The following is a 23,997-nucleotide window of genomic DNA, read 5'->3' as shown; positions in this document are numbered from 1 at the left end:
CACTGCCAGAAGACATGGTGGAGGCAGATATAATAGAATTTTTAAGAGGGAAGTTGACAGATAGCTGAATAGGCAGGGAATAGAGGGATACAGACTGTGCAGAGGCAAAAGGTTTTAGTTTACAATGGTGTCGTGTGTCAGCACAGCCTTAATGTGTTTCTGTTCTATACTGTTCTTTGTTCATTGTTCTTAATTTTGGACAAGCCTACTCTTTGAAGAGGATAGTTATTAATTGTATCTCAGTGTTAAAGGCGGATGTACAGTGCTAAATCTTGATGGTTCCAAATCCCCATGTGTGGGACACAAAACGGCAGCCATCACAAATGGTCATAACAGTTGAATATGAGTACTCCAAAAGAAGGCTTATGATAAAGTAAATAAGATCACACAGACTGGAGTCTAAAATTGACTGCATTTAAACTGAGTTTAACTTCCTCTAATTGTGTAGTCTGTTTATTGCAGGAAGGAAGTGCGTGAGCTTGGACTGACGATATTAGTGGATGCTCGCAGATGCTCTCCCACTCTTACCCTCTTCAGAGCGTTTACTGCACTGCAGGTGAGACATCAGTAAAAACCTGAGTGTGGAAATTACCATTCATTCCTTACTAACAACTTTTAAGTTGTAACTGATTCCTCTATGTTGAATTGCCAGTGCTATCTGATTTTTCCAGCTGAATTTCCTTTGGTTTTTATTTTTAAATAATTCTGTTTACACAATAACCATTTTCAATTTCTCACCTCCTCTTTGATAGAATTAATTATGTGAAACTTAGAGAATCTCTACAGTTCGGCCCAACAAGTCCACACCGACCTCTGAAAAGTGGCCCACCCAGACCCATTGTCCTATATTTACCCCTGGTGCACCTACCCTACACATGTCTGAACACTCTGGGCAATTTAGCACAGCCAATTCACCCAACTTGCACATCTTTGGATTGTGGGAGGAAACTGGAGCACCCAGAGGAAATCCATACAGACACTGGGACAGTTGCCCGAGGTTGGAATTAAACCCAGGTCCCTGGCGCTGTGAGGCAGCAGTGCTAACCACTGAGCCACCGTGCCACCCAGAAAAAATAATTCAGTAAAAGTTCACCTGGTTTGACTTTGACCATCTTGCTCATCAGAGAATTCAATAATAATAGAATTGTTGACTAATCATGGTGATAAATCTGTACAAATTAATTAAAAACAGGCCAAGATAGAAGGTGAAACAAATTCCAGTGGTGGGAAGCATTTGGGCACCATTTGACTCAAAGTAGCCTGTTACCCCGAAACAGATAACATGTAACATCTCTCAAGTTATTCATTACTGAATCACAAAATATTAATTTCTTACAGAAATCCTGATAATGAATCAACGCTATCTGCTTTCATCACCTGCCAAGGAGTCTATTGATAGATCACTTACTCACTAGATGTTTCTGCAGATTAGTTTTTGTCAAGTGAAGGCTGTCACTCTGGTTCTTCTCTTCTGGACAATGTGAAACAACTCATGACTATTTAGTCCTATAGATTTTAAAAAAAAATTCTTTAATGGGATGTGGATGTTGCTGTCAATGCTAGCATTTTCTGCACATTCCAATCTCACTTATACTGAGTGGTTAGCTCTTTCAGAGGATAGTTTAGAGTCAACCATATTGCTGTGGATATGGATTCATGTGTAGACCAAATCACATAGAAATGGAAGATTTCTTTAAACATATTAATGAATCCAGTGGGTTCTCAAGGTAGTTGATGATACTTGTCATGGTTACCATCACTGTGACTACCTTTAATTCTAGATTTATGATTGAATTTCCACCAGTTGCTGGGGTCAGATTTGAACTTGCATTAACTGAGGCCTTTGGGTTACTAGTGGCACCACCATCAACCAATACCATTGGGTTATTGGCCTATCAAGGATGGACATGTAGAATCATCCAGAAACCTGTCGGACTGCCTTTCCACATTCTAGGGTGCAATAGTTAATGTTACTGGGCTACTAAACCATGGGCTTGGATTAGTAATCAAGAGAAAAATTATTCTGGTATAACGACAGCAGAAATGGATGACACCAATATGTTCATGATGTGGAGGAGCCAGTGTTGGACTGGGATGGACAAGTTAAAAATTACACAACACTAGGCTACAGTCAAATAGGTTTATTTGGAAGCACCAGCTTTAGGATCGCCACTCCTTCTTGGAGCAGTTGTGGAGCAGGACCATAAGAGCACTGCTCTGAGAGCTAGTACTTCCAAATAAACGTGTTGGAATATAACCTGGCGTTGTGTGATGTTTAACTTTGTCGAGTATGTTCAAAATAAGAACACATATCGAAAACAGTTCCTTGCACATCTCAATCAAAATACCTGAAAGTACTGCTCTTCTCATTGTGAACTTGGGTTTTCCACATGGCTGCTTTTCAAATGTGCATCTACATAATATCGAGTAACTTTACAGCAAAACAACCAATCAAGGCTGTCAGTAATTATTTTTAGTACTTGGTGTTTGAATCTGGTTGTATGAAGGAAAGAGGAGAGAGCCCAAGGTTGTTACCAAAATTAAAATCTGTAACTCTGTTCTTTATGTCTGGTTTTATTATCCCTCTTGTTCATTTATTGCTGTTTTACTTTTTACGCCCAGGCTCACACTTGTTTATCTTGTGGTGTGTTCTTCTGCAGCTGATCCATTATTGCTCTTTACCTCATTTTTCTCTTGACTAATTTTTCTCCAGATTAATTTGTTTGTGCCTTGGAAACTGGGATCTGGGGCTGCCTCTGATTGCAGAGTGAGCAAATATGTGTCGCACTTGAAAGGTTCCAGCTTTGTTTCCTGTGCCTGGGAGTTTTAAATGAATTTGATTATCCAGCTGGAACAGGGATGGGCCACAATTTAGCGCCATCATCTTCCAGCAGCCACAATACTGACTCTTAGCCCTTTTGAATTAAGATGGCTGGGGATGGAATTGGCTGGCCACTGTTTGAGGCCAATTAAGTTTAATTACTGACTTAATTAGGGCCTCATTCCCTCACTGATTGGAGTTGCATTCACATAGGGAAGGCAATGGCCGAATGTATATTCATTCTGGGGATCCAAGTTCAAATCCCACTATGGCAGATGGTTGAATTTGAATTTAATACATATCTGGAATTAAGAGTCTATGATGACCAGGAACCCATTGTTGATTGTTGGAAAAACGCATCTGGTTCATTTAATGTCTTTTAGGGAAGGAAACTGCTGTCCTTCCCTGGTCTGACCTACGTGTGACTCCAGATCCACAGCAATGTGGTTGAGCCTTAACAGCCCCTAGGGCAATTAGGGATGGGTAATAAATGCTGACCTAACCAGCGATGCCCTCATCCCATGAATAAATTCTTAAAAAAACCATAAACTACGGTGCTAGGCTCAAGGCAATGGGAGTGTCTAATGGATTCCCTCACAAGGGGTTCACAATGTCTGCCAGGCCACTACTGTAGCCATTTGCCATGAACTGGAGAGGTTGCCATTCCAGGGTTGTGGCCTGTCAACTGTGGGTGTTTTGAAAATTAAAGATAGACTTGCCTCAGCTTGTTCCTCACCATTTCCATTTTTGTATCAACAGTTCCATCATATTGATCGATGGTGTTGCCAATGACTGTATGATAGAGGGCTTCCCATTATTCTTCATTTGGTGGGAGTCCACTTGCTGCCCTTGAGGAGCTGAAAGTGCCCATGCACATGTGTTCTGTGAACCGTGTGGGGAATTGGCTCCCATTTCTGATCTCAGCCCCACAGTTAGGAGGTCCAGCTGCTGGCCTGTGCCAGCTCCCCCCATGTCAAATAGGGACAGTATACGGGGGGGGGGGGGATGGTGATGGGTGGGCAGCAGGAAGGCTGATGCCACCGGTGTTAGTTCACCCAGCCTGATCACATGTCGGTGACCACAGCTGGGAAATGTGGGGGTGATTGTGGCAGTTGGAGGGAAATTAGGAATCCGGGTTGTAGACCCTGCTTAATTTTACATTTCACGGGCTTCATCATCCAAGGAGCATCTCCTTACCCCAGCAACCCATCCTGCTTTGTGCTGGCCTCAGGGATTAGGGGCTCAACAATGTGATACTCATCACTGTGAGGATTATGTGTGTTGGCTGAGTATTGGAGAAAAACTCATGGATTGGAAACAAAGAATGTACAAACGCATATGTATCCCCAGCCAGTCTGCCCCCTGGATAATATATAGATCCACAGAAATGTTATGGCACAGTAAGAGGCCACTCAGCCAATTGTGCCTCACTGCTTCTATTCCTTAGAGCCAGTCTCATATCTTTCCCACCACGCCCTGCACTCCAAATAATCATCCAATACCCTCTTGAATGCCTCAATTGAATATGGAATGTTGATCCAAACTATTGATCCAACTAAATATTCAAAACAGACTGAATACACACTGGAAATCCAGCAACCAGTAAACACTTCACCTCACATTGAGGCTCACACATTGCATCAGGCAATTCCACAGGATTGCTGTAGCCAGGAGCTGTAAACAGTGACAGTGAAGGCTCCAGTTTTCCATCACGTGGCTAACAAGAAATTTCTCCCATTCTCTCTGACTGACCACTGTCACATTTTGGAAGATTTGCTTGTGGATACTCTTAGAGTCATACAGCACAGAGACAGACCCTTCGGTCCAACCAGTCCATGTCAAACACATTCCCAAACTAAACTAGGCCCACCTGCCTGCTCTTGGCTCACATCCCTCAACATCTTTCCCACTGATTCCAATCTCTTTTAATGTTGTGACCGTATCTGCACCCACCGGTTCCTCGGGAGGTTCATTTCGCATGCGAACCATCCTCTGTGTAAAAAAAAAATTGCCTGTCCTGTCTTTTCTAAATCACTGTCTTCTCTCACCTTAAAAATTTGACCCCTACTCGACCTGTTTGGCTGCATTGCCACTGTACCGTCAAGTTCTAAAATGGAACTTGAACTCAGGGCTGCTAGTGAGAGGTAAGGACATTACCCAACATCTTTAGATGTATAATTATGAGGAAAGGACAGCATTGAAATTGAAATCATGTTGAGTTAGGTTTTTAGATTATCTCTATGTATTATATAAAGGTGCAATAACCTGATATTTGCTGTGGTATAGTGGAGAACTCAATGTATTCCATTGTTATTCCCTTGAAACTCTCCGTACCTTCGGGAGCTCACGTAGACATGGAATGATGTGGAAATTCCAGATATTTCCGGCAGTGTTTCCACATTGCTCCATCAGGTTCACTGTTGAAATTCCTGTAGACTGCATTTCTCCATTGAATCATGACTTGAAGAAAATGTCCACTTCTACACTGCTAATCTTACTGTAAAAACATTTAAAATAAACGTTGCACATTATTGAATGAGTTGAATCTATGGACAGAATTTTGTGGAGCTGACAGGTTTCCCCACCTCCTCCCCCACCAAGATAAACATTTGATAAGGACACTACCCATGGGACAAGAAACTACACTGGCATCATTTGATGGCCAGTTGGCCATTATTGGCGAGAGAAAGGCTCTCTGTCCCTCAGGGACAGGCAATAGACAATAGGTGCAGGAGTAGGCCATTCTGCCCTTCGAGCCTGCACCACTATTCATTATGACCATGGCTGATCATCCTCAATCAGTATCCTGTTCCTGCCTTATCTCCATAACCCTTGATTCCACTATCCTTGAGAGCTCTATCCAACTCTTTCTTAAGCAAATCCAGAGACTGGGCCTCCACTGCCTTCTGGGGCAGAGCATTCCACACAGCCACCACTCTCTGGGTGAAGAAGTTTCTCCTCATCTCTGTCCTAAATGGCCTACCCCTTATTTTTAAGCTGTGTCCTCTGGTTCGGGACTCCCCCATCAGCGAAAACATGTTTCCTGCCTCCAGAGTGTCCAATCCAGCAGGCTCCAGTGTGTGTGGAGGCAAGTTTGAGATGGGGTGGGTTTGGAAGGGTACAGAGAGACATTGTAGATCGTGCCTCCGATGGGTGCAGGGGATTTGTAAGTGATGTCTCCCCTACCCCTTGCCGACATGAGCCTGCACTTCCTCACTTGCCACTTGGCCTGGAACCCCCCTTGAGGTTGTGGGTAAGGTCAATAGGACCAAGTCTCCACTAGCCCCATAAAATTGCAGATCGGTTGGGGTGAGCAGATGGGTAGGTGGCTGGAAGGTGAAAAAAAAATCATTTTTACAAGCATCTCTAATGTGTCTCTCTCTCTTTCACTCACTCACTCACTCACACACTTTTTCTCTCATACACTCTCTCTCTCTCTCTCTCTCTCTCTGACACACACACTCTCACTCACACACTCTCACTCACACACTCTCACTCACACACTCTCACTCTCTCACTCTCACTCTCTCACTCTCTCACTCTCACTCTCTCACTCTCACTCTCTCACTCTCACTCTCACTCTCACTCTCTCACTCTCACTCTCACTCTCACTCACACGCACCTCCCCCATCCCACCCCACCTCATACTGGCAGAGGGAGAGTGGGTTGTGTAAAATCCAACCCTGTGTTTTGAAGACAATATTTATATCAAAATTAATACTTAGCACACATTCTGGCACTGAAACCTATGTTTACATTTTTGGAATGTCAGATTTCTCTACAATCAAGAAACCCATGTATTCTTAATACGTTTTAATGGGTATCTTAAATGAAGCAGCTATTTATTTTCTGATCTGGAATTTTTAATTAGGAACAAAGGCAGTCAGTGGTTTTAACTTTCTGGCTTGCTGTCTGTGAGAATGCTTCAAAGTGATTGGCTTCATAATTTGTGTGCAGCCAAGATTGTCACATTCCAATCATTGAGCATGAGCTTTAAGCTGTCATTGGCCAAGGAAGAAACACAGCCACAGAAACACAGCCACAGACAGAGCTTTTAGCGCACATTGAAAATCCAAACCATTTTACCATTGTACAGTGTTTTTATTTTAAAGCGAGGTTTACATCTCACAGCGGAACACCTACTCTCTATTGTATTTAACTAGCTCATTATTTTTGGTGACCAGTGACTGGAATTTTTTTATTATTATGTAATTAATATGTTGTTGGTCACATCAAAGTTTCCTCCTTGAGAAAATAGGCTCTTTAATCACATTGCATTGTGTTTATCAATTGCACAACTGACAGGCTTGTTCAATATGATCAAAAAGTCTTGCTTCACCATCCTGCTGCATCAATCGTTTAAATTAATTAACACACCAAAAAGGCTTCACAAATAATTGAAAGAGCTCCATAATACTACTGGATTAGAGGTAGAGGGATCAAGATTAAAAATAAATTGCATGGAACATCTTGGATGCAGGGATTCACTTGCACTGAATACTATAAGAGGCTTGGAAAGAATAATTGATGTCAACTGCAGAAATAAGGACATAGTATCCCATTTCATATTCTTTTAGCGAGAAACTATGTTAAGCCAAATGCTTTTCCTCAGCTACAATTTTCTGCAGGGGGGAGAGTGAGCTCATCATAGGGATAGCTCCCCATTTACAATATCTTAGTAAGATAAATAGGAATTTCTTCTCAAAGCGACTAGTGAATCTGTGGAATTCTTTACTGTGGAGGTCTGTTGAGGATGGATCATTAGGAATATTCAAGGCTAAGATAGACAGAGTTTTTAATCTGTAAGAGAATGAAGGGTTATAGATATCAGGCAGGAAAGTGGAGTTGAGGATTATCAAATCAGTCACGATTTTGTTGAATAACAGAGCAGATTTGATGAGCCAAATGGCTTACTACTACTCCTTATGATTTTATAAAACGGTGGGATTTTTTCCATCCTCCGGAGAGGGCCATTAGGGACACAGTTTAGCATCTCATCTGATAGTGATACACTACCACATTGGTGTGATTTTTCTTTTGTTCTCATGTCCTAGAGTAGGAATTGAACCCACAAAATTTTAATTCAGGTGAGAGTAATAAGGATTCTCCATCTGAACCCCATCCCTTGCCTGAGATGTGATGACTTTCAGGTTAAACCACCACTAGTTGCCTCTCTGTAATGAGAGAGCAGATCTATTTTCCTATTGGAATATGGTAACATTCCCTTTCACTGTTGCTGAAAACCACTGAAATGTCAGTACTGACCTCCAGCCACAGCAATCAGGATATTCTGTGATGTTTAGTTTGGGCAATTCAATAATGTGCTATCAACTCACTGCTCATAATGTGGTCTCCTCTACATTGGGGGAACAAAGTGTGGACTGAGTGACTGCTTCACAAAACACCTACATTCTGTCTGCCAAAAAGACCCTGAGCTTCCAGTTGCCTGCCATTTCCACACACCACCCTGTTCCCTGGCCACTTTCTCTGTCTCAGGCTTGCTGGAGTGTTCTAGCAAAGCACCTCATTTTCCACTTGGGCACTCTACTGCCTCCTGGACTCAATATCAAGAGGCTTGAGGCACCACTTCCCAACTCCCACACACCAGGCCTTGATATCACATGGTCTGCTATCAAATACAACCCATTGTCAGCCACCAATTATCCCATTAATAGATTAGATTCCCTACAGTGAGGAAACAGGCCCTTTGGCCCAACAAGTCCATACCGACCCTCCGAAGAATAACCTACCCAGACCCATTTCCCTCTGACTAATGCACCTGGCTCTATGGGCAATTTAGCATGGCCAATTCACCTGACCTTCACATCTTTGGACTGAGAGGAAACCAGAGACCCCAGAGGAAACCCATGCAGACACTGGGAGAATGTGCAAACTCCACGCAGACCGAGGTTGGAATTGAACCTGGGTCCCTGGCTCTGTGAGGCAGCAGTGCTAACCACTGAGCCACCGCGCCACCCCCTATTCCTTCTCCTGGGCTAATCCTTACTGCTGCCTGTCTAACCTCGCTCTCTTTGGGTTCTAACCCCATTTATTGTTTACTCCTTACCCCCTCCCTCCACCCTATCTTCTGCATAAAAAAAAAAATTTCTAGCTACCTTCAGTTCTGAGGATGGGTCACTGGACCTGAAACGTTAACTCTGATTTCACTCCATGATGTGCCAGACCTGCTGAGCTTTTCCAGCAACTTCTGCTTTTGTTTCTGATTTCCAGCATCCATAGTTTGTTTGGTTTTTGTGGGATGTCACCTGCCTCTTGTATTTAGATGAGCATTCACTCTTAGCTGTACTGCTATAATTGTTTCTAACTGTTTACAGGTTGCCATTCCAAATGCCATTAATTCGGTGCTGATTTTGGTAGAAAAGGATTCGACATTCAGACTTGAAAGGGATCCGCTTGTTCAGGTAAATCAGATTTCCAGTGATGTGAGAGTAAGGAGTTGCAACACTCGTTATGATACTACAGTTAAGCAGATTGGGATATTTCTGAGGTTATGAGGAAGCAATAAACCTGCCTGACCGACTCATCCGAAGCTCATATTTTAACTGGCACCAAGTCCTGTTCAGTACCTGCTCTGTGTTCCCCGGCCTACATTGCCTTCCAGTTCAACAAGGTCTTGAATTCAAAGTTCTCATCCTCCTGTTTAACCCCTCCATGGTCTCACTCCCTCATTGGCATTGTAATATCATCCAACTCCATAACACAAGGGATTTCCACACTTCTCCAAACTTCATCCCACTCTTGCTAGCTATGCCTTCAATTGTTCAATGTTGACTTTTGATGCTCCTACAGGCTGAATGGATGTTTTAACACATGAGAGATGCTATCTAAATGGAAACTACTTTTGTTGGTGGATTTTTTATTAGTGTGAATCTGTGTCATCTTGTCTTTCTCCCAATGTTCCATTTAATTATAATTATAACTGTCAATAACCAGTCAATAATTATAATTATAACCAGTCAATTACATTGATTGTGATTTGGACTGGAAACAACAAAAGGGTCTGTGTTGGATATAATACTGGAAAGGAAAATGAATTTGGAGTAAAGTATTTGTGTTGAAATGATATTAAATCCTATCTTCTTGCCAGCCATTAAATTCAGCATTTAGATTTGGGTTAGACTGCAAAATATAAGTACTTTAAATATGGTCGTTATGTGAAAGATTTATAAGAATGACACAGCATTGTTTTCAAAAATTCTTTTATGTTCATTTGTTTGTTGTAAACATGGTTTGGTCAAAAGAATGCAGATGTCTTATGGCTTGGTGTGAATTTTAGCACCATCACATCAGTCAACAAGATGGGAGGAGGACTGAACAAACAAAGTCTCCCAGGCTCATGACCAAAATTACAGCAATTTCCAGAATACAACAGGAGTCCTTCTGGAAAATGCAGTGAATAAAGAGTATCATCCTGCAACAGACTCTGGCACAGAGCGTGGGAGCATGCAAGATTGCCTGTCCACATTGAGTCAATGTGGAACCTAAGCTGAAGCTAGAGCCTCATGCAGGCATTTCTGTGATTCTGTGATGCCTTTGGTCCCCTATGGATCCTTTCACAGGGCACATGAAAGTGAATTGGCCAGGCTAAATTGGCAACTGTGGCCAGGGATGTGTAGGTCAGATGGAATAGCCATGGGAAATGTGGAGTTACAGGGATAGGTAGGGAATTGTGTCTGGGATGCTGTTCAGAGAATTGGTGTGGACCTGTTGGGCTGAATGGCCTGCTTCCACACTGTAGGGATTCTATGATGAACCTCCTTTCCTATGGCAATGAATGGTATAACAGCAGTTTCAATAATGCTTGGGCCACCTGATCTCTCTCGATCCAAAGTTCAAAGGTATCAAACATACACAATCCTTCTAACAATGAACATATTTCATTCCAGCAACTAAATATTTAACAAATAATTGTTCTTATGTCAGCTCTCATATGATAGCATCATTGTGTATTAGAGGAAACATGAACTTGCAAGTAGTCGCTGGTTAACATTAATTCTTCTGTTTTTGCCCAATCCCTCAATCTAGTATGAAATATTGTCGTCGCTAAAGGCTCTTCACAAGCACATTGATGGCAGCCAATTGACGCAGGAATTTTCTGGAATGTTTCCTTATGATCACAATGACTGGATTCGCTTCCATATGGTTTGTATATTCCATCTAAGGCAACACAGTATTTCTATATAAACTACTGGTAAAACGATCACTGTCACTGGTACACTTTGTGAAATGCTTGCACACTCACAGCTGGGAATGTTGACGTGACAAGTTCTCTCTGATATTGAGCGTCCTGCTCCCATGAATGAGACATTCCCTAGAAATGTAGTATTCACTGAATTTCAAGAGTCAAAGGATTTAATGCTTGGTACATGTAGATTAATTGTAACTTAATGAATATTCACATGCAATCTCATTGAAACATGCAGGATTCTTAAGGTGCTTGGCAGGATAAGTGCTGAGAGCATGTTTCCCCTCATGGGAAAATCTAGGACCAGAGGGCATAGTCTCAGGATAAAGGGGACACCAATTTATGTCTGATATGAGGAGGAATTTCTTCTCCGAGCATGAGTGTATTTGGAACTCCTTGCCACAGAGAGCTGTGGGGCAGAGTCTCTATATATATTTAAGGCCGAGATCGATCCTTCCTCAGTAGGGGAATCAAAGATTATGAGGCAAATGCTAAGTGTGGATATGAGGAATATTAGATCGGTCTTGATCTTACTGAACGGCAGATCAGGCTTGACTGACTGAATGGCCTACTCCTGTTGCTATTTCTTGCCATCTTATGGACTTGTGTTCACCTTCAACTGCATTGAACGTCATTGAGATCTGCTCAATGTGAAAAGCTTAATATGAAAGTAAAGTTCTGCAGATGCTTAAAATCTGAAGTAATGACAAAAACTGTTGGAAATACACAACAGGTGAGGCTGTGTCTGTGGATAGAAATAGAGTTAACAAAACCGAAATGCTAGTTCTGTTTCTGTGAATTGTTGCTGCCTGGCCTGCTAAGCATTTTCTAGCAGAGTTTGTTTTCATCTTTTGAAAATAATAATTTGATGTGACTCTTATTTTGTACTCAAACTGAGGTAGAGTAATTAATTGCAGGATTACGGGAAAGTGCGTAGGTGGGTTGAATGAGCTGAAATGCTCTTGCTGAGAGTTGGCACTGATTGACACACAAAGCAGTTGAGATAAAAACATTGAATGCTTTCAAGAAGGAGATAGGTATGATTCTTATGAGGAGAAAGTGAGATTCACCTGCACCTCCACCCACATCATCTACTGCATCCGCTGCAGCCGGTGTGGCCTCCTCTATATTGGGGAGACAGGCCGCCTACTTGCGGAGCGATTCAGGGAGCACCTCTGGGCCACCCGGACGAACCAACCCAACCAACCTGTGGCACAGCATTTCAACTCCCCCTCCCACTCCACCGAGGATATGCAGGTCATTGGACTCATCCACCGCCAAACCACAACAACCCGACGGTCGGAGGAGGAGCGTCTTATCTTCCGACTGGGAACCCTCCAACCGCAGGGGATGAACTTGGACTTCACCAGTTTCTTCATCCCCCCTCCCCCCACCTTGTCTCAGCCGGATCCTTCCAGCCCGGCACCGCCTTCCTGACCTGCAGTCTTCTTCTTGACCTCTCCGCCTCCACCCTACTCCGACCTATCACCCTCACCTTGACCTCTTTCCACCTATCACATTTCCAACTCCCCTCCTCCAAGTCCCTCCTCCCTACCTTTTATCTTCTCCTGCTGAACACTCTCTGCTCATTCCTGAAGAAGGGCCTGTGCCCGAAACGTCGAATCTCCTGTTCCCTGGATGCTGCCTGACCTGCTGTGCTGTTCCAGCAATAAAGTTTCAACCATGATTCTTATGACTAAAGGGATCATTAGGTATGGTGTCTCAGGGTGCTGTGTGGGATGATCAGCCAAGATCATATTGAATGGCAAAGCAGGCTTGAACGGCCGAATGGCCTATTCCTCTTCCTTTTTCTCTCTTTCTAAATAGTTTTCTCTGTTCCGTAACCTTTTTACGGTTCTATAAATCTTAACAGTGGAAAGTCTTTCTCCGATCTTCTGCGCCAGTTATGGCAAAGAGACCTGTAACCCTTGATTCTTGACCAGTGTGTTCTAATGGAACCAATGGAAGATCCTAGGCTTGATTACTGTTAGTTTATCCTTCCTAGCAAGTGGCGAATGGTCAATGTGAACAGAATCCGATTTCATCTGTTAGTTCCCCTGTTGAACACCTGATTGAAGACTCACACCTAAAGAATGACTGGTTGGCTGGGTGTCAGCAGCCCCCATAGAAACAGTACTTGAAGAGAAGTCAGCACTTCTGGGGTGAATTGCTTTTGTATTCTTGTCAGTAGAAGTTTGCATTCTACAAGTAGTTCTCCTGTAACGCCGTAGTTGTGTTTCAGTGAAACCTCACTTAAAAGAAAATTACTTAATGTAAATAATGGGGCCTATGGGAAAAGTGGGGTTCGGGGCAGACCAGCAAAACATATCACTCACGATCGTTCAAAAATCACCCAAAAGTCTTGCACAAAGTATGGCACAACCTCAATAGAGGTTTAAACCATATTTATCAATGAAACAAAAGTACATTTTACACAGTAGATTTAAAATAATCTTGTTAATGCAGGGACACAGGGTCAACATGGTGAGTAAGGTAGACCCCTCATTCCTATGAAGCGAGCTAGATCGCATATTCTCTCCTTACACTCAGAAATATATTACAATGTCTAGCTTCTCTTCCAGTGTTATAGCTTTTCTTTTGTGTTCACCACCTGCAATTTTATCACCAGGACTCTTCTTGCTAACTTTCTTGTCACTCTGCCCCTCCATTTTCTCAAAAAAAGGGATAATGTAGGAATAGTGTACCTTTCACAGGAAGCTGCTCAATGTCTCTCACAGAGAAAGCTGCTCTGTCGGCAGCAGCATGTGCAGAACATAGCATGTGAAACAATCACTGCTGGAATTGCACGACTGTGAATCAAGGTAAACATTCTCGAAATTCCCATTCCTTAACTCCTCCGCAACATTAGTAGCAAATCGCACTGCCAGAACATGCATTATCCAAGATGTACCTGTGTGTGCTAATGGCATTGCACAGAATTTGGAGCCCAGAAGCTGGCCAGTTGGCTCAACCTGCCTGTGTCTCTGTTTGTCTCACATGAGCCTCCTCTCGATGTATTGATTGCTTTCAACTTTGCACTGAAATTGTTTTGTTTCCTTCTCCCTGATAAATGGAATTAAGTTTGCTCTTGGGTAAATCAATACTATCATCATCAATCATTCGGTGTCCAGGTACATAGATCCTTAAAAGTTGCCACCTGGGTTGATATGGTTGTTAAGAAGGCATACGGTGTGTTGGTTTTTATTGGTGGAGGGGTTGAGTTTCAGAACCATGAGGTCATGCTGCAACTTACATAACTCTGGTGCAGCCACACTTTGATATTGTGAATTGTTCTGGTCACCGCATTATAGGAAGAATGTGGAAGCTTTGGAAAGGATTCAGAGGAAATTTCCAAGGATGTTACCTGGTATGGAGGGAAGGTCTTACGAGGAAAGGCTGAGGGACTTGAGGCTGTTTTCAGAAGAGAGAAGAGGGTTGAGAGGTGACTCAATTGAGATGTATAAGATAATCAAAGGGTTAGATAGGTTGGACAGTGAGAGCCTTTTCCTTGTATACCGATGGCGAGCATGAGGGGACATAGCTTTAAACTGAGGGGTGATAGATATAAGACAGATGTCAGAGGTAGATTCTTTACAGAGAGTAGTAGGGGCATGGAACACACTGCCTGCAACAGTAGTAGACTCACCAAATTTAAGGCATTTAAAAGGTCATTGGATAGACATATGGGTGAGATTGGAATAGTGTAGGTTAGATCGGCTTCAGATTGATGTCACAGATCAGCGCAACATCGAGGACCGAAGGGCCTGTACTGCGCTGTAATGTTTTATGTTCTATATTCTACGTTCAAATAACATCATCAGAACACTATCTAAAGGAATTCCTGTTTAATCATTTGGTGCCTATTTAATATATTCGCATCTATTATTCTGAAATCATCTGCATATGGAAACACTTTCACCATTTGCATTCTATCAAAATCCTTCTTCATTTTAAGTGCCTTTTTGTTTGGACATTTTTCCACCTTCTCCTTTCCCAGAACCAGCCCCAACCTGTTCAATCATCTTTTAATCGTGATAGTTTCATCCACCAAAACATTGCAGCGCAGAAGGATCTTCGTGATCTTGTGCATGAAACACAAAAAGTTAGCTTGCAGGAGCAGCAAGTAATTAAGGAGGTATTTTGGTCTTTATTCATAGGAGTTTCTTGCTGAGACCACACCTGGAGCACTGCGTTTGGTTTTGTGCCCCATATTTAAGAAAGGATACACTGACTACGGAAATAGTTCAATAGAGATTCACTCGTCTGACTCCTGAATAAAGGGGATGACTGTCAAGAATGACTGTCCAGATTAGACCTTAGATTTTAGAAAAAACGGTGTGGACAGCTTTTTGAAAATACAAGACTGTGAGGGGTTTTGACAGGGTAGGCGTTGAGAGGGTGTTGAGGAATCTTCAACTGGGGGATATTACAGAATAAGGGGAAATTTATTTCAAGTTGAGACATGAATCTGGAGGGTAGCGAATGTCTGGAATTCTCTATCCCAGACAGATGCAGAGGGTCAATCACTGAAATTATTTAAAGAAAAGTTTGTGCTAACCCCAACAAAGTCAATGGAGAATCACTCATTAACATCCCTAAGGGCTGAGTGAGTAAGAGTTTCCTTGGCAACAGGCAGTGGCCTGCCCGGCTGAAGCTCATCCCCTGAGCCCTTTTGTAAAGCAAGTTTGTGTTGCTGTTAACAGGCTTTGCATTGGATTGGCGACATGAGAGTTTTTACTGGGGTGGTTTATTAGTTTAAAAACAAAATGTAAAAGAAAAAAAAACATGGTGATTTTGGTGGTGGGAAGATTGTTCAGCTGTATATAACATTTCTGAGTAGAAAAGAAACAAAAGGCAGACCCAAAGGGCTCCTGTGGTAGCACCCTTACTTTTAGAATCCCTACTCTACAGAAACAGGCTCTTCTGCCCAACAAATCCACATCAATCCTCCGCAGTGTATCCCAGCCAGACCTATTCCCCTACATTTAACCCTGACTCATGCACCTAACCTATACATCCCTGAACACGATGAGCAATTTAGCATGGCTAATTCACCTCACCTGCACATCCTTGGATTGTGGGAGGAAACCAGAGCACACCCACATAGACACAGGGAGAATGCACAACTTCCACACAGACAGTTGCCTGAGGCTGGAATCTAACCTGGGTCTAATGTGCTGTGAGGCAGCAGTGCTAACCACTGAGCCACTGTGCCACTCCCTGAGCCAGGTGGCCTGGGGTTCAGATCCTACCTGTTCCAGAGGAATGTAAAAACATCCCTGAACAGGTTGAATAGAAAAGAGGGTAAAGTAGACCCAAGCTCCTCCCCTATCTCTCCCTCACGTTCGAAAAGAATAAGGCAAACCCAACCCAGGGGTCCTTAGAGATGGCACGAGTGGCATGAATCAGTGCTTTTGATGTCTTTAGAGAGAGATGGGGACCTCGGGGGATAGAGTGCTTAATTTCTCCCGTTAACTCCATTCTGCTTTAGTCTGTTCAGTCTCTCCCAATCCCCCCCTCATTTTTGATGATTTGCATTATGCAAAATTGGTCTTTGCTTGTAGATATTGATTGTCTGCACAGGTGATTACTGATGGCGGTTATTAGTTTACAAAAAAGAAAAGTCACAGTGACTTTGGTTGTGGGAATGTCACTCGATTGCGTGTGATAATGCTTCTGGGTATAAAGAACAGAAAAAGGATAAAGCAGACCCAGCCACTCCAACTCCATTCTGATTTAGCCAATTCCGTCTCTCCCTACTTCCCCCTCACTGTTGATGGTCTGCCTTGCCCATAATAGGCTTTGCTTGTAGATATTTAATTGGGTGATTATAGCATCATAGAGTCATACAGCATGTTCCTTCGGTCCAATTTGTGTGCATTAATCAGACATCCTGATCTGACTTAGTCCCAATTGCCAGCATTTGGCGCATATTCTTCGATATCTTTCCTATTCATAAAACCATTCCAGATGCTTTTTAAATGTTGTAATTGTCCCAGCCTCCACCACTTCCTCTGGCAGCTCATTCCATACGCGCACCACCTTCTGTGTGAAAAGGTTACCCTTGAGATCCTTTTTAAATCTTTTCCTCTCATCTTAAACCTATGTCCTCTAGTTTTGGTAAAAGACGTTTGCTATTTATCCTATCCATGCCCCTCATGATTTTGTAAACTTCTATAAAGTCACCCCTCAGCCTCCACTGCTCCACGGAAGAAAAGCACCAACCTATTCAGCCTTTCCGTATAGCTCAAACCCCCCATCCTGGCAACAACCTTGTAAATCTTTTCTGCACCATCTCCAATTGACCACCATCCTTCCTATAGAAGGGCATTGTACGCAGTATTCCAAAAGTAGCCTCACGAATGTCGTGTGTAGCTGCAACATAATGTCCGGAATCCTGTAGAGGCTGTTCTGCTATAATATGCATTTCATCAGCATGAATTCACTGTAACCCAATTGATGAATTAGGGATGCTGATTCTAACGCATGCACTTTTAAAACGTGCAACGTGATTAAGCGCTGTTTCTAAAGCATGATTTTTTTTTAGATTAGATTAGATTTCTTACAGTGTGGAAACAGGCCCTTCGGCCCAACAAGTCCACACCGCCCCGCCGAAGCGCAACCCACCCATACCCCTACATTTACCCCTTACCTAACACTACGGGCAATTTAGCATGGCCAATTCACCTGACCTGCACATCTTTGGACAGTGGGAGGAAACCGGAGCACCCGGAGGAAACCCACGCAGACACGGGGAGAACGTGCAAACTCCACACAGTCAGTCGCCTGAGTCGGGAATTGAACCTGGGTCTCTGGCGCTGTGAGGCAGCATTGCTATAACACTGGGTTAAAAAAGAACACAAACATAGCGTTATAAGAGAACTGACTATATTCAATGTTCTGACCAATCAAGGCAAGCATGCCAAACACCTTCACCACCCTGTCTACCTCTGACTTCATTTTCAAGGAACTACTTTTGATGATTAGTAGTTTAAGAGAAAAGAAATAAAAGAGTCATGGTGATTTTGGTGGTGGGAAAGTCACGTAGTTGTGTATGAGAACACTGCAATATATTAAAAAAAACTAAAGCAAGCCTAGAGTGCTTCTGTAACACAGTGGTAGTGTCCCAACCTCTGAACCAGGTAGCCTGGGTTCAAGAGATACTCTAGAGATGTACACTAGTAACTCTGAACAGGTTGGTTAGAAAATAGAGATGGGTCTGCAGAACAGTCTGTTCTGAGCTGGGGCTAACCTATGCGTGTCAAAAGTAGTGGCTGTATTTTAGTGTTCAACAATTGACTATTCCTTTCCATTCAAGCTTCCTGATTTATTAAAGAGGTAGATTTATTTTCAAAATATCAAGGAACTGAAGGCTATGAGGAGCTGGCACAAAAGAAGAGTTGAGTCCGGGGTCATATTGGTCATGATCTTATTGAGTTTCAGGGCAACTTTAAGAGGCCAAGTGGCTGACTCCTGTTTCAGTTTCTTAGTTCTGTTGGTATCCTTGTAAATTGTTTTTATGTTGAAGTAAAATAATACACAGCCATTTCTTTTCAATTTAATACAATGAATCATACAGTAAAAGACCATGTTTTTTGAAGCCTAAATTGTCAAATTAAACAGTAACATGCATTTACATAACATCTTCAACTCTCAGCAGTGCCTCAAAGCATTTCACTGGAATGATATTAAACAATATTTGACATTAAACTGCAAAGGAGACATGTGAAAAGATGGCCCAAAGCTTTGTCAAAGAAATGGATTGAAAAAAAAAATCTTGGAGGGAGCGTGGAATGCATTGCTCGAGGTTTGGGAAGTGCAGACAGCTGGAGAGGCTGCCAATGGTGGACTGATTAAGATTAGAGATGTGTAAAAGGCCAATATTAGAGAAACACCACAATCTGAATTAATTGTAGGGATAAAGCAGGTTGTAATAATAGAGAGGGGTGAGGCCTTGGAGGGCTTTGGAAAGAAGGATGTAATTTGTTTTTTTTAAATAAGCGCAGTCAATGTGAGTCAGTGAGCACAAGGCTGCTTGGGTACATCTGGTTCAGCCGGATGTCAGGGCAACTCAAGTTGCTGCAAGATGGAAGTGTGGAGGTGAGCAAGGAAAGGATTTGTATAGTTATATGTTCATCTGAAAAGCTGAAAATGAAGAGGATCCCTGTGTATATAAACAAAATGCTTTTGAATGCAATTGTTACTGACTGAAGGAATAAGTAGTAGAGAGAGCCAAAACAGAGGTCTAATCCTTCAATCCTTTGAGTATAGGAGTTGAGGTTGTACAGAATATTGGTGAGGCCTCTTCTGGAGTAATGTGTCCAGTTCTAGGCTAGAGAAGGTTCAGAAAAGATTTACCAGGCTGTTGCCAGGTATGGAAGGTTTGAGTTATAATGAAAGGCTGGCTAGGCTGGGACATTTTTCATTGGAGTGTAGGAGGTTGAAAGGAGACTTAAAGGTTTATAAAATCATAACAGGTTTAGATAAAGTTAATGGTAGGTTTCTTTTTCCTAGGATGAGAGATTTCAAGACTAGGGGTCATATTTTTAAGGTGAGAGGAGAGAGATTTTAAAAAGACATAGAGGGTGGTTCGTGTGTGGAATGAACCTCCTGAGGAAATGGTGGATGCAGGTACAATTATAACATTTACAAACTCTTAGATAAGTACATGAGTAGGAAAGATTTGGAGGGATATGGGCCAGGAGCAGGCAGGTGGGACTAGTTTAGTTGGGATTATGTTCAGCATGTTCTGGTTGGACTGAAGGGTCTGTTTCCGTTCTATATAACTCTATGACTCTTGTTTGTTGTTTCAGAAGTTGGAGCCATTTATGATGAACTGTCGAGGGGCTCTGATATACCTGAAGAATTCCATCAATAGTCTGAATGTCAACAGAATGCCGAGCACAGAACAGGTACACTCAAAGCATGGTATGCTTGCAGGAGAACTCCTCCAGCTCTACCCATAGAGAAATTTGGAACAGGCTTCTGAGATATCATTTAGCTCCCAATTTAGAATTCAAATGCTCAGTGCGCATTTTCACAATTATGATTTTTATTTTCTATCAATGAAATTGTCCATGTAAACCAATCATGTTGCCATTACACCTTTTGGCCAGTAGTGGCACTGGAGCAACATTGCAGGCTCAACATACAGGAGTGCATTGGTTGGAAAATCATGAAGCAATAAATTTGGTGAGTTTCATGGAGGTTTTCTCATCCAACCTTCCCAAACTTGCCTTTCCTTCATTACCTATTCACCCCACCCCAATGTTACCCCCTACACATCTCATTTTACCCAGTTGACACAAGGAGGGGTATAGTCACTCCCAAAACCTACAGCCTGCAGCTGTCATACACATTTCCAGTCAATGTCCCCAGACAAAGGGAAATTGGCAGCACATTGTGCTGATGGGAACCTGAGGGTCCTGGTGGATTCAGGGGTGTTGGATATGGGATGGTGAGTTCATGCAGTCATTACCCAATCAGTGTATCCTTTGATACCAGTGCCTTGTGTCCTAGCAAGGAGGAGCAAGCGGTGAGCTGGAGTGTCCATGGTACTGCTCTGGTTTTCATGTTGGGAATTATCACTGTCTAGTTTCTGTCTGGCAGTTGGGAGAATAGGAAACTGCATATGTATGAGATGAGATGTTGCAACATTGAGGATTTGAATGCATGTAAAAAGGCCTCTTGCAGCTCACTAATGAGAACCCAGTCTTAACTGTAAAAGAATTGTTCGGAAAATGAGACCTTTTGTTCTCCCATCAGGAATCTCCTTACTGCAAGTCTCACATGATCCACCCAACACTCTCACCAATGGCCATGTTGTATGGTGCCCACATTGACAGTGTGATGAGTTTAAATTCTAAGTGGGGGCAACAAATGAATTGGGTGCAGTCTAAGGTTTGTAATTAATGTTAGGAATCACCGAGAGCTTTAGACGTCCTGTTATCTGCCTCTGCTGCTTTCATGTTTCCATTTATCTCTATAGCTCTTCCTCTCCTTCTGTCTCTCTTTCTCTTTACTGCTTTTGGTTCTGACTCTGATTGTTTCCATTTCTTCTTCTTTTTGCTACCCTTACCTCTTTTTGCTTCTGCTCCTGTCTTTTGTTCCTTCATTTCCCATGGGCTAGGTCATAATTCAGAGACGGGAGGCACCAAGGTCTAAAATTGGACTGCAGATTTTAAGTCAAGTGTGCGTGGCTTTGTTCTGATTCCCTCCCTCTCCCCTCTGAGTGACAGTGGTAGGAGTGAATGTGGAGGTAGGCATGAGTGGATCGTAAATTGGGAAAGGTAGGCAAAGAGAGGACATGGCAGGAAAGGTACTTGAGATAAAGAAGGAATGAATATAAGAACATAAGGAACCGCTGAAGTCCGTCTTCTCTAACAGTCAATGAACAGAGGGCAGGGAATTAACTTGGCTTAAAACTAAACCTGGAGGAAGCCACATTTTTACCCCATTCCTCTTTCTTCGGATGTTCTATGGATCATGATATATCAGAGCTTAGAAATGTGTCGCTGGAAAAGTGCAGCAGGTCAGGCAGCATCCAAGGAGAAGGAGAATCGACGTTTCGGGCATAAGCCCTTCTTCATGATATATCAGGCCCAGTGAACTTATCTGAGATTGGTTCCCACCCATAATTCTTGACAGGCAATATTTAGTCACTCAATAGTGCTTCCGTAAATTGCATGCCTGTTGATTGTATTAATGGAGGCAATGTGAACCCTTGCTTTTTATGCCCACCCTTTCAGTGGTAACATAAATGGCTGCACATTGGTGTCTGACAATCGAGCAGAGAGGGTTTGCTCCCTCTGCCCTGTAAATTTCTGTCACAGTCACATGGCTAGGAGGTTTAATGTCACAGTTTAAATTAAGTAAAAATAAAATTATGCAGATGCAGGAAATCTGAAACAAACAGAAAATGCAAGAGAAACTTGGCAGGACTGACAACATCTGTGGGAAAAGAAAAGCAGAGTTAAGGTTTTGTCACATTATTAGTACTGAAAGGATTGACAGTAGCAGAGGAGGAGCAAAGGAATGATGTGGAGGCCCAGTGCAAAAGATAAAGGGATTGTTAACTGAGGAGAAAGGGGAAGAGAGATGTAAAATAGGTATAAATTAAGATGTGCAAGGGTGAAAATTGGTCCTCTCAGTTAAGAACAAAGTAACCAAGATAAAACAAGACAAACTCATAACTATGGTTGTGTGGTGATAGTTGTGGTGGTGGGTGTATGGCTGACATCAGAAAGATGGAGGACAAATGTCATAAGACCAAGGTCAATTTAAATTAAACTTGGAACTTTAATTCTATAGGAAGTCACTGAGCTCATCAACCAACATACAAGGATAATGAAATCTGTGCTGGAAGATTCTCGGCTGGTGGGCTTGCGTCTGGAAGGTGGGACTATCCTTGCTAGGATTAGAAAAGATGAATTCTCAGACACTGATGACTACAGGTAGGACATTAAATGACTTCAGGTTAATTTGGAAGAATTCTTCAAGATATTGGACTTTCTTGAACCAGAGATCATTTTGCTTGTATGATCAACAAAAATCACCTTTGTTAAACTTTTATTCTGTGAAATCTAACAATGCCATCATTCTCTTACTCATCAGAGCATGAATTCGGTTGATTATGTTCAGTAGTCCAAAGCTAAGAGATGTTAGGTTGTATTAAGTCGTTCACTTGGTTTCACTCTGTTCATCAAGTCAAATGATTGTAGGTTCAAATCCCACTCCAAGGAATTGAGCATCAAATCTAAACTGAAACCGATGTGTACTACTGTGGAAGTACTGCACCACGTCCCAGGTGTTGCCTTTTGGATGGGATGTTAAACTTGCCTTGTCACATTGATATAAGTCATCCCATTGCACTCGTTTAGAGAAGATCAGTAGAGTTCCCTCTAATGTCTTTACCTTCAATCTCAAGCTTGAACAATAAACAGTGTCTGGTCATTATCTGCTGCTAATAAATTAACAGTTGTGTTTCCTATATTACAACACTGACAACACTTCACAGCCTTTTCAAAATAATAGATTAGATTTCTTTACAGTGTGGAAACAGGCCCTTCGGCCCAACAAGTCCACACCGACCCGCCGAAGCGTAACCCACCCATACCCCTACATTTACCCCTTACCTAACACTACGGGCAATTTAACATGGCCAATTCACCTGACCTGCACATCTTTGGACTGTGGGAGGAAACCGGAGCACCCGGAGGAAACCCACGCAGACACGGGGAGAACGTGCAAACTCCACACAGTCAGTCGCCTGAGGCGGGAATTGAACCCGGGTCTCTGGCGCTGCGAGGCAGCAGTGCTAACCACTGTGCCACCGTGCCGCCCACAAATAGAATAACAGTTGCCTTACTTTTTAAAGTAAAAATTTCTTCTCCCCATCTCCCCATCTAAGAATCTTGTCTTTAATTCCTGCTGTCCTGATGGTAATGGCTTTGTCTGGAATAGAATTCCTGTCTTCATTACCTCAATCAACCTTGTGAATGGAACCATTGAGATCAGTGGAACAACTCTGGAGACACAAAAAGATACATGTTCAGGAATTGCTGGAAAAGCTCATTGTGTCTGGCAGCATTCATGGAAAGAATCAGCGTTAACATTTCAGGTCAAGTGACTCTGCCTCTCTCCTTGGATGCTGCCAGACCTGCTGAGCTTTTCCAGCAATTTCTATTTTTATCTTTGATTTTCAGCCTCCGCAGTTCTTTCAGTGTTTATCTATTCAGGAACACTGTGGATACAATATTCAGAATACATTGTAAAAAGTAATGTAAAAATCCATCATTGATGCATTATAGGGGTGTACGACTCATAGTTGCAAATTGGTTGCCAGTTATTCACCAAGACCAGAAAACAGCAAACACTGGAGATCTCAGCGGGTCAGTCAACATCTATGGAGAGTGAGCAAGCTAATGTTTCGAGCTCTAATAAAGAGTCACCTCGACTTAAAATGTTAGCT

General features: G+C 42.5%; 1 protein-coding gene across 5 annotated transcripts in view; it reads left to right on the top strand.

The window, feature by feature from the left end:
* The window catches only part of plekhg4b (pleckstrin homology domain containing, family G (with RhoGef domain) member 4B), a 184,260-nt gene that overhangs the window by 125,430 nt on the left and 34,833 nt on the right, over positions 1 to 23,997 (top strand). For all 5 annotated transcript variants that reach the window (XM_043719354.2, XM_043719356.2, XM_043719353.2 and 2 more), the window contains exons 6-10: positions 463 to 556; positions 9,157 to 9,243; positions 10,868 to 10,984; positions 19,841 to 19,939; positions 22,338 to 22,480. In XM_043719354.2, the coding sequence (XP_043575289.1) occupies positions 463 to 556; positions 9,157 to 9,243; positions 10,868 to 10,984; positions 19,841 to 19,939; positions 22,338 to 22,480 (540 nt within the window). The remainder of the gene's footprint in view (positions 1 to 462; positions 557 to 9,156; positions 9,244 to 10,867; positions 10,985 to 19,840; positions 19,940 to 22,337; positions 22,481 to 23,997) is intronic.

Source organism: Chiloscyllium plagiosum, unplaced genomic scaffold (assembly GCF_037043375.1).
Source record: "Chiloscyllium plagiosum isolate Xiang-an unplaced genomic scaffold, Cpla_swu_hap1 HiC_scaffold_34, whole genome shotgun sequence".
Classification (NCBI taxonomy): Eukaryota; Metazoa; Chordata; class Chondrichthyes; order Orectolobiformes; family Hemiscylliidae; genus Chiloscyllium; species Chiloscyllium plagiosum.
The sequence above is the reverse complement of the archived record's forward strand: the minus strand, read 5'-3'. Positions and strand labels throughout refer to the sequence as shown.